Below are 13,742 nucleotides of genomic sequence, written 5' to 3' on the forward strand. Positions count from 1 at the left end.
CTGTCAGACGCTCTCTGCCCTCAATGCTATAGATTGTCTAAAAGAGTGATGTGGCTACAGAAGTTACCATACCCCTGTATTGATCAAAGGGAATCACATAAGACCCCTCCTTTCTTTGAGAAATGGCCTCATTTCTATTTAAATAAACTCTGAAGTCTGGTCATGGTGTGCTACTTGGAATCCCAGTATCTTTTTATCAAGATTCATAAATTACACAGCATCTCGATTTCTGAAAATACAGCCCATAGTTACTCCAGCTTTTTGTGTGCCCTCCAGAGATTAACCATAAATGAATCCGATCTCAAGAGTACGGCAGATGAATCAGTTCTAGGAACTCATCAAGGACTGAGAGGCTTAAATGTAGATAATGCTTCCATTCTACCGCTTTGAACTTGGCCTAATGATTATTAGAGATGAAAGGGACTGGGGCTCACCACGTCCTCCAAAGATTTGCATATTAAATTCCACAGCCAGCAGGTAGAAGCCAGAAATAGAGCATTTGTCTCTAGTGCTCCCCTCCCTTCCTTCACAGCCCATCCCCGCCACCCCAATTACAAAAAATACAATACAACTCATTGTCATCAAGTTGTGTCCCAATAAGAGTGATCCTAAGTGACAGGGAAGAACTGCCTCTGTGGGTTTCCAAGACTGTAAGTCCTTGCGGGAGTGAAAAGGCCTTGGCTTTATCCCAAGGAGTGGCTGGTGGTTTCAAACTGCTGACCTTCAGGTTAGTAGTCCAACACATAACCAAAGCCTCACCAGGGAGCTTTTCTCTCCACGGGGCTGCTACACCTTTACCCTTGCACTCCCGAAACCCCCAGGGCTGATTCTACACTGGGCCATCACCACCCACTTCTTTCCCCCAATGCAAAGCTCTTCCTCCTGCCTGTAACTGTCTCAAGTACAACTTTCTTCTTCTTCGCTGCATAAAAGTATGACATACTGATACCTGCATGTTGTCCCTTTCCTTTAGTGTAGTCATTGCTTCTCAACCACTCTTGTAAAACGTGCTTCCCCTGTGTCTGCTATTGGTAACAAGTCCTCTCTCTCTCTCTCTCTCTCTCTCTCTCTCTCTCTCTCTCTCTCTCTCTCTCTCTCTCTCTCTCGTGCGCACACGCATGCACACACAAACACACAAATACTACCTGTCCTTATGGGTCGTGTTTTACAATAAACAGTAGAAACAAGTAAACAAATATATAAATATGGTGCTTAGAAGGAAAATATGGGGAGATACATGCTGGAGGACTGGGATTGAAACTATGGAGTTACGTGGCCTCCCAAAAAGGAGGAACTTGAAGAAGGACCGAAACAAAGCACATGACTGAGCCATGAAGGCGTGTAGAGGGAGAGCGTTCCAGGACAAGCAGAGAGCAAGTACACAGCAGAGACGTGCACAGCATGTTGCAGGACAAGCCAGGAGCCCAGGGTCCTTGGGGCAGAGGACGATGGGGCTGGAGGGAACTGAGAGATGAGGTTAGAGAGGGAACAGGCGGTTAAATGCTGAGGTCCTGCAGGCTGGGTCTTTGGGCAGAAGAATGTCAGTGTCATTCACACAGAATATGTTGGAAACAGATCCTAGAGGGTCAAGACTTGAAAGACGTGGGCCGCTGCAGAAGGCGTGAGAGATTCAGACTCTCTCCAAGTCTCCGTAAGTTCTGAACTTGGAGGCAAACCATGTGCAGGTAGGCTGGATTGGGAAAGTCTCATAAAGTATTCAATAGTCATGTGTCAAAGAGGGCTTGAAGCACCTACTGATGAAGACCAAAGACTACGGCCTTCGGAATGGGTTGAACTTCAGCATAAAAAGGCAAACCAAACAAAACAAAATCCTCACACTATAGCAATAGATGACATCATGATAAATGGTCAAGGATTCGATTTTATTTGGATCTACAATCATCAACGCTCATGGAAGTAGCAGTCAAGAAATCAAGTAACACATTACAGGGGGAAGATTTGGTGCAACAACAACAACAACAATAAAAAATACCCTCCAAAAATTCAATGCCATTGAGTCCATTCTGATTCATAGCAATCTTATAGGATGATTCGAACTGCCCCTGTGGGTTTCCAAGACTGTACATCTTTATGGGAGAAGAAAGCCTCATCTTTCTCCTATGGAGCAGCTGTTGCATTTGAACTGCTGACCTTGAGGTTAGCAACCCACTGCATAACCCATTATGCTACCCGGTTCCAAAAGACCTGCAAATGATATCTTTCCAGGGTTGAAAGGGTATCACTTGGAAGACTAAAGTGAACCTGACCCTTAGTCCTTCAATTGGTATCTTCATTTGCTTCATAAACATGTAAAAGCTTGGTAATTAATGAAGAAAATCATGATGTTGGTGAAGGATGCTGAAAGTATCATGGACTGCCAGAAGAACAAACAAATCTGTCTTGGGAGGATATAGCCAGAATACTCCTTACACGGGTGATGGTCAGACTTTGTCTCATGTACCTTGGGCAGGCTATCAGGAGGGATCGGTGTCTAGGAAATGGAATCATGCTTGGTCTTAGGTCAGGGAGGAAAAAGAGAATGCCCCTCAGAGAGATGGCTTGTCCAATGGTTACAGCAATGGGCTCAAACCTAACAACCATCCTGAGGATGGCCCAAGACTGGGGAGCGTTTCAGTCTGTTAGACATAAGGTCATGGGGAGTCAGAGCTGACTGGCGGGCACTTCACAACAACCAGCTCTCTCGTATATGCATTGCTGGTCCTTTTCTCTCAGATAGGTCGATCTGCGAAGCACAGCTGGATACCGTTGGAAGCCTACTGTGAGAAGATCAGCGGCCACATACACGGTCACCAAACCGCCAGGGCTTCTTCATCTAGACACAATCACAATGAATTCAACTCACCTGCTTATGAATAAATAGATGTCAGAGCTGAAATTTGGAAGATGGAATATGCAAGGCCCAGGATTCCCGTAAGAGATAACGGTCGAGACTTACCTTGTGATAACACCTAAAATAGGCAGCACGTTCATCGGAAAATTTCTCCAGTCTCTTTGGGCCTTTGCTCGAAGCTTTCTTGAACACCAACCAGCATCGTTGGTAGATCTGGAAGGAAGCAGAAAGACTGAGTTTGGCATCTCCACTGACTCACACATTATGGACAGTTCATTGAAACATTTCCTGGCTGGTTTTCCATCTACAAAACATCCACGCTCCTTAAATGTGATGCCGCTTTGAGAAAATAAACTTAAATATCAACATGTGTGGTTTTCCTTACAAGTAAGAGTATACTGCAGTTGTACAAGGACTGAACTCAAGAGGCAAAAAGGGATCTGAAAGCAAATTTGTCCATCCTTTGATCACTGGGCATATTTCCTGGGGGGTGGTGAGGCCGGAGAATGTCCCAGAGATAAGAATCCCAACCCAGTACATGTGATACAATCATTAATGGCATGGGCTCTAATTTCCAATGCAATTAAAGATGGAAGGCATGGGCCCCGTACATGCTAAAGACTACCTTACCAGTCTTAGAAAAAGGAAAGCCCTTGTATATCATGTTGACAACTCTTCCCTGATGGTCAAGAATTGGGCAAGATACTAGACAAGCAAAAAAAAGGCTGACGAACACCAACGGGTTTCTTGCTAGGAAATGCAATCCAGAGACGCAGATCAGAGCCAGAGAGGCGCAATCTGAGTCAAAAGACCTGCACTTGTCAGTTACACACTGAGGTTGGCCACCAAGCAGATTCACTTGCAGGGTAGTTAAGTAGCTGGAACTGGTGGAGACAGCAACATATTTCTACTGTGGGCAAACAAAGCACCTTAGGTCATTGTCTCTTTTCAGTCCCTTGCCCCAGGATACAGCGCCTCCTTTCATTTCTCAGAATGTGTTTGTACATCTGGGAACCACCCCCAACATCGCTACCACTTTTCATCGAGCTCACTTAAATGGGGTGCATTCTTGCCATCAGGACGTAACTGGCCAACTGAGATGCAACTATTGGCCTCTTCCTGTCTGGAGAATCAAAGACGAAGGGACCAGACAAAACACAGACTATGACTACAGGACCAGAAGAACTAAATAGTGCCTGGATACCACTGATGACCAATCATAAAGGAAGATCCTGGGTAGAGTGGGTGAAAAATATGCAACAAAACTCAAAATAACAATAATAAAACATCAGGCTCCCTGGTCTGATGGAGACTGGCGACATCTCTGAGCTTATGGCACATAGTCACCCTTTAAACCTTTACATCATCTCCAGGGCTAAACCTTCAGCCAAAGGCTAGATAAGCCTGTCAGGTGACCAAGAACACCAGGGAGACCTCATTTGTTAGGACCACCATACAAGACCAAAGGGCAGTGTTTGTTCAGGGGTAAAGCTCCGAAGGCAAAAAGAAGTAGAAGGACAAATGGAAACCGTAAACACAGGGAACACATGGAAAATATGCTGGCATGTTGTGGGGATTGCAATTTCCCAGAACAAATGTGTGTGAATTGTTGAGTGGAAAACCAATTTGCTCTGTAAACTTTCCCTCAAATACCAATAAAAATTTTAATAAAAACTGGAATGACCAATATAAACATACACTTGACCACTAACAATACCTTGGAGAGAAAACACAAAGAGCCATGGAGCATATGGGGAAAAATTTTTCCCAAAGCAAAATAAACAGAAGTCAGCTTTTTTCTTTTACTTAAAAATCAATAAGGGTTAAATCAGTGTTAATATTTACTGTCCACAAAAATCTCAGTAGTACTCTCCAGCTCTCCTGGTGACCTTCAGAAAGATGAAGAATTTTACAAGAATAAGAATCCAACTTAAGGGAAAAGCCCAAAATGCTGGCAGCAACCAAAGCAGACATCCACAGTCAAGTGCAAATGGGTGGCTCTGTTTAGGCATCTTTATCCTTCAGACTGAGAACCTTTTTGAAGTGCTATATGTGGTTTTGCATATTCAAAACATTTGGGCTAGTATGGAAAAAAAATAAAGTCGACCTAAAAATGTCTGACGATAAAGTCAGCGTTCTCCATCGTACAGGACTGAGCAGTGACTGGGGTCCTAACAGTTGTGAGCAGCCATCTAAGGTGCAACATTGGCCTCTTGAGGAACACGGAGTGATGAAACTGAAAGACGTAGGGAAACAACGGATCTCACGGACTAAGGGGCCCTGGAAACACTCATCTCTGCAACGCTGAGGCCACAAGAACTAGATAGTTCCCGGCTATGACTACTAACTGCGCTGCAAAGGATCACATTACAATGAGAGAAACATGTGGAACGACCCTCAACATCATGAAAGAGGCCGGGTCTCCTGTGCCGGAAGAGATGGGTGGGTGCCCCAGCACTGGCCTTTCATTACCTTCCCGGTCTGGAGCTGATCAGCCATTGAAGACCAGCACAGCAAGATTTATCCAAGGACAAAGTTCAGAGGGCTGGAAAAGAAGGACGAATGGAAACAGGAAAGACAAAGGAAGCCAACTAAATGGGGACACTTTAAAGTTTGGGCAGAGGATGAGTTGAAACAAAATATGCATGAAATGTTGAATGTAAAACTGATGATCTTAAAGTAAACTGATGATCTGCTCTGTAATATCCAGTGATACATCCCATACTCAATTTAAACTACTTCTTACATCTCTCATAGTCACCGGTAGTTGGGTGAAGAATCCGGAATGGTTATTTCTTGTCTGCCGGGTTTATTCTGTTCGTGTTACCCTTCCGCCTGCATAATTTGAAGACACGTGCACTGCCTCGTCTGGGGCAGTGAGAACAACCTGATCCACCTGCTGTGAAGCTGAGCTCTGAGCACAGAAGGTAAGAGATATGTGTCTGGTCCCATTGAGGGTACAATACAATTTTAAAACTATTATTTATGAAAATGAAAGCTAGAATCCTCACAGCCTTCAAGGGGGCTTTGTAAATTTTAAAGTAAATTGCAGGGTATCTTCAGAGTATGAGTACAGTGGGCTCTACCAAAAAAGGTAAACGTCACTGCCATTGAGGTGATCCAGATTCGAAGAGACCCTGTAAGACAGGGTAGATCTGCGTTCCAACACTGTAACTCTTTATGGGGTAGAAAGCCATTTTTCTCCCTCGGAACAGCTGGTGGTATTGAACTGCTGACCTTGAGTATCACCACCCAACTCATAACTATGCCACCAGGGCTCCACAATGAGATATACGTCACCCATGGGTAGAAACTCTGAACTATAAGGAGCTTTGGTGGAGCTAAGGAGCCCTGGTGGTGCTGTCATGTACATGTTGGACTAATTGACAGGTCTCTGGTTCAAACCCAACAGTTGCTCTGCAAGAGTAAGATGAGGCTGTCTACTCCCTAAAGATTTTCAATTTCAGAAACCCTATATTGAGTCATCACAAGGCAGAATTTATTTGATAGCTGTGAGTGGATGGTATTTGAGATGATGTGATTCGATTTTATGTCAACTAGCCATATCTGGTTGAAGGTGGGGGTTGAATCCTACTTATCAGTCAGCTCACACAGCCTGATGACACCTCCTTGGGGGTGTGGCCTTTTGTATACAAGAGACCCTGAGCAGAACTGAACTCTCTTTCGCCCCCTTCACCTTCTGCTAGACTAGGACCTTGCTGATGGATCTTGCTGGTGGTTCATCAGCCTGCCAATCCCAGAAGCTATCAGCTGACTGCCAGCCTTGAATTCAGCCAGCCAACCTCAGATTCTGAGTCCTTCAGCTCTGCATCTTCCACGTGTGGCCCTTCTGCTTCATCTTCCTGCTACCTGTCTGTCAGCCCCTGCCCTACAGGAGTCAGGAAAAAAACCCATCTTATATCTGACCCACAGACTTGAACCAGGCTGGGCATATCTACTTCTACAACAGTATAAATCATTTCTTGATGTAAATCTCTTTCTATAGACAGACACATGCAAGCGTCACTGATTTTGCTTCTCTGGAGAACACAACCTAACACAGTGTGTACAACTATAGTAAAGATGTAGTTCATAGTGAGATAGATATGTGTATATATATATTTCTATAATAAATACAGTATCCATCGACAAGATAGGTATCCATTAGACATAAAAATATAATATTGTTGTTAGATGCTGTGGCATTGGTTCCAGTTCCTAGGGACCCTATGTACAATTCAATGCCCCATCCTGCTCCATTCTCACAATTGCTCTTCTGTGTGGCTGCTGGTGTGGCCATTGGGGCAATCAGCTCATTGAGGGCCTGCCTCTTTTGCCACTCTGCTTTGCCAAGCAAGGTGTACTACAGGAAGGATGGGTCTCTCCTGACAACGTGTCCAAAGGACAGCTTGCTGTCCTTGCTTTTGAGAAGCATTCTGGCTGTACTTCCACCAAGACAGACTTAATGGCACTTTTCATGATCTTCACCAACCCCATGTTTCAAAAGCACTGATGTTTCTTCAGGCTTCCCGATTCAATGTTCAACTTTCACCTGCCCATGAGGCGATGGAAAATACCATGCGTGGTTGGGTCAGGCCTGCCTTAGTCCTGAAAGTGACATCCTTACTTCTCAATAGTTTAAAGAGGTAATCATATCGAGAGACTACATTAAAAGAGCCCACCAGTCAACTCTGACTCGACCTTCGGAAAATTGCTCCTGGGGTTTCCCGGGAATTAACTCTTTATGGGAGCAGCTAGCTTCCTCTTTGCCCATGAATTAGCAAGTGGGGTCAAACTACTTTCCTCGCTGTTTGCAGCCCAACATGTAACCCGCTACACGACCAGGTCTACGGTACACTTAATAGATGTAGTAAATTTTAGTCCATCCGTAATACATCTTCTCCCCCTGGTGATCTAGTGGGTCACAAGTTGGGCCACTCTGGGAAAAAGATGAGGCTTTCTGCTCCCAGAATGAGTTACAGCCTCAAAAACCCACAGGGGCAGTTCTCCCCTGTCCAACCTGGTCGAGATGAGCTGGAATTGGTTCCGTGACATTAAGAGAGAGTGAGAGACCTGTAGGATAATCATCGGAAAGAAGTTTTGTAAGAAATTTCTAGTGGTGAGAAACTACTCATAATAAATTATATGGAGAGAAAATATTAAAATTTACTTATGGCATCCTGTCTCTAATATTTTACTCAGATGCATAGGTGATGGTGGAAATGTGCCAAGATGGTGACCAAGTGCTCCATGGGCAGGACTAAGGTTCTAAGGTTCTTTTGTTTTAATAAAAGTTAATGCCACAAATGAAATGAAAGCAAATTCTGTAATTTTCTTAAGTACCCAGACACATTGGTATAATTAAAATCAATTCTATTGACTCTCTTCTTGCACGGTTATTGAATCTACCGAGGAATATCCTGAAGAAAAAGGTGAAAACTCAGTGGGGGAGGGGCAGCCTTTTCAAGATATGGTGCTGAAGCCATTAGCCCTCCATGGGGGAAATAAGTATATAGCCCGGCCTCAAACTGCCCGGTTCATATAAACACTAACTCAGCATGCACTTTAATGTAAAACAGAGCAATCACAGAGGAGACCATCTTCTGGCTCTGGATCGGACAACCAAATTCTTAGTCCCAACACCAATGCACAATCCATAAAGGGAAGAGATGATACGCCATGCCTTACCAAGGGAAAGACCCTGCTAAGAGGCTGGAAAGACAGGCAATGGGTTGGAAGAAAAGAGTTACACACCACCATCTCACAGTGGACTAGTATCTCCAATGTGTTTTGTAAACACCCCTAGCAATTCAACTGTCAGAAGCCCAACAAGGCACTCAGAAAACAGGTCAACCACACCAAAAGAGACTTTCCGTAAAGAGAATGGACGGGTGTCTAAGAAGACTCCAAACGACGGGCATCCGTGTTCTTTAAACCCAACAGGACACCCAAAGCCCATCTGTTGACAATTGGACGTACCCCACAGAAGGGTTACAGGAGGGGACAATCCAACCATAGCACTGACGAAACACACCTCTTCTTCATCCCACTGCCATGACCCAGTTCCACCTTACAAACCCAGCTAGACCTGAGTGCACACGCTGGACAGATAGCACCCTCAGGAACAGTCGTGGGAGTAGCCATGTAGGTGGGGGAATGAGGGTAGGGGAATGGTGGGGGAGGGGGAGGGGAGGGGAATAAAAGGGGAACCCACCATAGGTTGGATAGGTAACCCACCCCTCAAGGGGATGAATAACAGAATGTGGATCAAGGGAGACAACATAGAAAGCATGACATGAAATAACAATAATATATAATTGATCAAGGATTCACGAGGTTGGAAAAGGGAGGATAAAAAGAGCTGATATGAGGAGCTCAAGTAGAAACAAAATAGTTTGGAAATGTCGATGGCAACCTATGTACAAGAGTGCTTAAATAAACCCAACAGGTGGCCTGGCACCAATTCTGACACAGGGCAATTCCAACCGTTACTACAGAACTGCTCTGCCCGTTTCCTTGGCTACAATCTATATGGGAGGAGACTGGCAGGCCTTCTTTCTGCGTACTCATGAGTGGGTTTGACGGGACAGCTTTTAGGTGAGTAGTGTAACACACACGGGTGGCACCCTCCAGGCACCTTTGCAATAGTCATGAGGAAAATGTAGATTTCTACCCCCATGAGATAGCACTCTGCACTGAGCAGATTGGCTGAGAGGAAAAATCACAGCACCACAGGCTGATGATGACGGGGAGACCCTGTATCCACTGCCAGGGGGTGGGGAAGGAATGGTACCGTCACTCTGAGATGCTGTCTGGCCCTTTCTTTAAAAGAAAAACTAAATCCAAATACTCCAACTATGATAGGCCCTCAGTAAAGAAGCCTGGTGGCACAACAGTTAACTGCTGGGCTGCTAACTGAAAGGTTGATGGTTCAAACCCACCAGCCACTCCTTGGGAGAAAGATCTGCCCCCATGACAAGCACTGTCTACAAAACCCTGTGGGGCAGCTAGTTCTACTCTGTCAAATGGGGATCCACTGAGCCGGAAATTGATTGAGTGGCATCTCCCAATGACATAAACCAGCAGGTGCGTTCTTGGAATGTAACCCAAAGAAACAAACACAATGTCTTCACAAGAAACCTGCACATGTATGTACGTAGCAACTTCATTCAAACAGGCAAGGAGGTCAATGTCCACGATTGGGGAATGACAATGGCCCCTGTGTCCATTAATGGGGGGAATGGCTGAACAAGCTGGGTTAAGCTCATTCCATGAGATAATACTAAACAACAGAGAGGGGTGGATTCCTGACATCAGCAACAACTGGTATCAATTTGGAAAATGTTATCCAAACCAGTTGCTGCCAAGTTAACTCTAACTTACTACCACCCATGGATGTCAGAGTGGAATTCTGTCCCCCAGGTTCTCAAGGGCTGATTTTGGGGGTTGGGGTGGGCATTGGGGGAGTAGACAGCCAGGCTTTTCTTGGTGGACTAGACCCTCTACCTTTGCAGTTAGCAGTCAGAACATGCTCAGCACTCCCACCACCCAGGGCCTCGCGGAGGATGCTACCTCGGGGTGAGGGGGATGGAGGGGGGAGCTGGGGAAATGACAGAACCTTGCTGTGTTGTTTCTCACAGCAGAACATGAATGGACTAGGATCTCCCAGGAAAAGGAACCGTAAAAAGGTAGAAAAGAACAAGATGTTTGATAAATGGTAGCCTAGCTTCATGATAGCCATCTCCCTTCTCCAGGACCCCGCTCCTCACCACCAATCAGGCCACGGGCTAATGCACCACTTGGAAAAGGCATGTTTCAAGGGTAAGTCATTGCTCAAGCACAAAATCCTTTTCAAGGCGAGGTTCAACCATAAAAATGAGCATTCCCGGTGCTCTGGTCGCAAACAGAAGTCTTTCCAAGCTCTCTAGTAGGTGTAAGAGATGGGCCGATTAACTTCATTAAAGCCATGCCCCAGCAGAGCACCGTAATGAAGGTGGCAATGGCTGCCGCTGGGTCCAAACTGGACCCCTCCCTGCCACCCCATTATCTGCAGCCATTTGCCTTTGTAGATGCACCCAGGAATGTGCTACGGAATCGAGCTTGCTAAAGCTACATATCAGAGATATACGTTCACCACGGGGGCCAAGGCTTTAATAAGGAAGGTATTTTAAATATCCTAATTATACCTCCACTTTCAGACCCAACCTTCAATGCTGGAATTTGTTCCTTCAAAAAAATTAATTGATTCATTATCATCACAATTGAACTACAATTTGGCTGGCTTATGTCCAGAGGCTGTTGAAAGAAAGAGAAAGATTTCTCAGCATGCCTGATTATTCCCATCTTTGTCCCCTCGGCAGAAATCTAGTTCAGGGGATTTCTGTGGATGGTTTTGCTTTCCCTTCTGCACGTGTGCAATCGTGCAGGTGGGGAACTGGGAGGAAGCAGGCTCTCATGCAAGAGCACGCGCAGGTAGATATCTGCCTGGGAAGTCAGGAGCGAGGGTTGGGAGGGCACCGCTGGGCTCGTTAGGAGACAAGAAGGCTCCACATGTGGCTGATGAAGAGGCAGTGTGGATGTCGTCAGGATGCAGTGGGAAAATATCATATACAAATGTAATGCACACGTAGACTGTGGGAAAACGGAGGTCTCTGTGTGCAAGCAAGACCATGCCGTCTCATTCACCAGCCAGCAGTCCTGAGCTTGGGCCAGCGTGGCCTGGCCGGAGCTCATTGTGAAATATGCAGTTTCCTGGGGTTATCCAGGGTCCCCCTGAACCAGTAGCTCTTGGGGTGCACACCAAAAATAAACCAAACCCACTGCCACCAAGTTCATGTCAATTCCCAGCGGCTCTAGGGGACAGGGTAGAACTGCCAGTTGTTGGGTTGCCACCAGGACCGAGCCAGACAAACCTGTTCTTCAACGCAGCCCCTGACTACTTTGTTTGTATTTTGCAAACTGACGCCATAAATATTAAATATATCCAGATAACACAGTACTTCCTATTTAACACTAATGACAGGGAGATCTCCAACAAGTGTCCTCTGTGGAGGCTTTCTGAGATGTAGTGACATCCTGCAAGGGGCACGCCCAAACTCACTGCCGTCCAGACCCCTCAAAGTGGCCCCTAAAGAACTACCCTCTGTGGGTGTCTGAGGCTGGTAATCTTCACAAGAGCAGTCAGCCCCTCTGCCTCCCCTCCGAGCTCATTACTAGTGGCTTTTAAACTGCCAACTGGGGAGTTGGCACCGAGTGCTTAAACCGCTGTGTCACTGGGGCTCCTGGCCTTTGAAGTAACGGGGCTCAAAACGCCATCTTGACTTTGAATTACGCTGAAGGAGAAACTGAAATCTGGTGCGCTAAGAGCTCACAAGAAGCTGCAATGGCTAACAACACACTCATCTGTCCTTGGGAAGCTGGCCGGCCTACTGACTCTCCAATGACCTGCACCTGGCTGGAAAGCTCACGGTGTTCAGAGGGAGAAGAAGCCTGAGGGATCACGGCACCCTGACCTTGTGTCCAAGGAGGGCCATTCCAGAAGAATCCCAGGGTCTGGATAGTTGTTTCTTCTCCAGCCACCCAACGCTCTCCTACACGCGCGTCTACATAACCTACGGAAGGGGGCTTTGAGAAGTTCATGGGGAAATTTAATTCAAAGATGGTGGGCATTTTCCATGAACTCTGTGAAATCCCCTCATATAGTACTAGTTAGGGAATAGGTTTTCTTTACATTGATGTTTTTTAATGAAAAGATTTTTGGGTGGTTGTTAAGGATATCTCAGTTGCTTCGTATATAACAGAAATTACGGAAATGCCTTTCCCTCCATGTCTGGAGGCACAATGTCCAAGTGAGGGGCTTGGCCAGGCGAAGGACCTTCCGGGGAGAGCCTGGGCTCCTGGGTTTGTAGATGACCCTCACCTCTTCTCTGCCCCAGGTAAGCTTGCTTCCGTGTTGGTCCTGTCCTGTCTGTAACTTGGAAGCGATGGGTTTAGGGCGTGCCCTTCCTGAGATGGTCTTCAGTAACTTAACAAAAACATCATTTTGGGTCCCTCACCCTGCACCTTTGGAATCATTGTGACTGAGCATCAGCCCTGTGGGATATCCTGGGGAGGCCTGGCAGCATAGTGGGTTACGTGTTGGGCTGCTAACCGCAAGGTCAGCAGTCTGAACCCATCAGCCGCTCCACAGAACCATGAGGCATTCTACTCCCGTTCAGAGTTCCAGTCTCAAACGCCCCACAGGGGTACTTCTAGCCTGTGCTCTACAGTCACTGCGAGTCAGGATCGACTCAATGGCCGTGAGTGTGGTGGTTAGTTGGTTTACAGGTCCCAAGTCTCTAGGAGAGATCAGCTGGTGGGTTCAAACTCTTGACCTTCAGGGTCGCTTTATCCACAGGCAGTGGGGATTAGGACGCCGGCACACATTCGGTCTATGACAAGGACACCTTTCTCCTTCTCAAGTGACCAAGAGGATCTCTGAATCCAGCCAGCCACAGCATTCCCGTCCTCGGAGACGGAGTCTGTAATTACGGATTTCAGAAGCTGATAAATGAAAGGTCCAAAGAAGTTTCCTACATCATCCTCCGCAGGCTGCTTCCAACTCTATTCGCCAAAGTAATGAGCTCGTTTGAGCGTCCCATATTTCAGAAGAGAAGCCCTTCCGCAGCCAGTAAACAGCTCGACTCTAGGCCTCTCATTTGTATCCATCTTTCATGAGGCAAGAAATCCCCCGTTGGAGAAGGCTGAGCAGTGGGTAGCAGGGGCACACTGTAAATGCATCGCAAAGAAAACAGCCAGCTAAAGACCGAGTAATTAATCATAAAACAAAATATGGATACAGAGGACTGAAAATACTTAAGAAGCATCCACGGGCAATAAATTAGCTATGTCA

The 13,742-nt window shown here is 46.2% G+C and overlaps 1 protein-coding gene across 1 annotated transcript in view; it reads right to left on the bottom strand.

Annotated features, from left to right (window-relative positions):
* The window catches only part of DOK5 (docking protein 5), a 157,380-nt gene that overhangs the window by 74,643 nt on the left and 68,995 nt on the right, over positions 1-13,742 (bottom strand). Inside the window, exon 2 of the mRNA XM_075528485.1 lies at positions 2,957-3,064. Coding sequence (XP_075384600.1) covers positions 2,957-3,064 — 108 coding nt within the window. The remainder of the gene's footprint in view (positions 1-2,956; positions 3,065-13,742) is intronic.

This window comes from Tenrec ecaudatus, chromosome 12, assembly GCF_050624435.1.
Source record: "Tenrec ecaudatus isolate mTenEca1 chromosome 12, mTenEca1.hap1, whole genome shotgun sequence".
Classification (NCBI taxonomy): domain Eukaryota; kingdom Metazoa; phylum Chordata; class Mammalia; order Afrosoricida; family Tenrecidae; genus Tenrec; species Tenrec ecaudatus.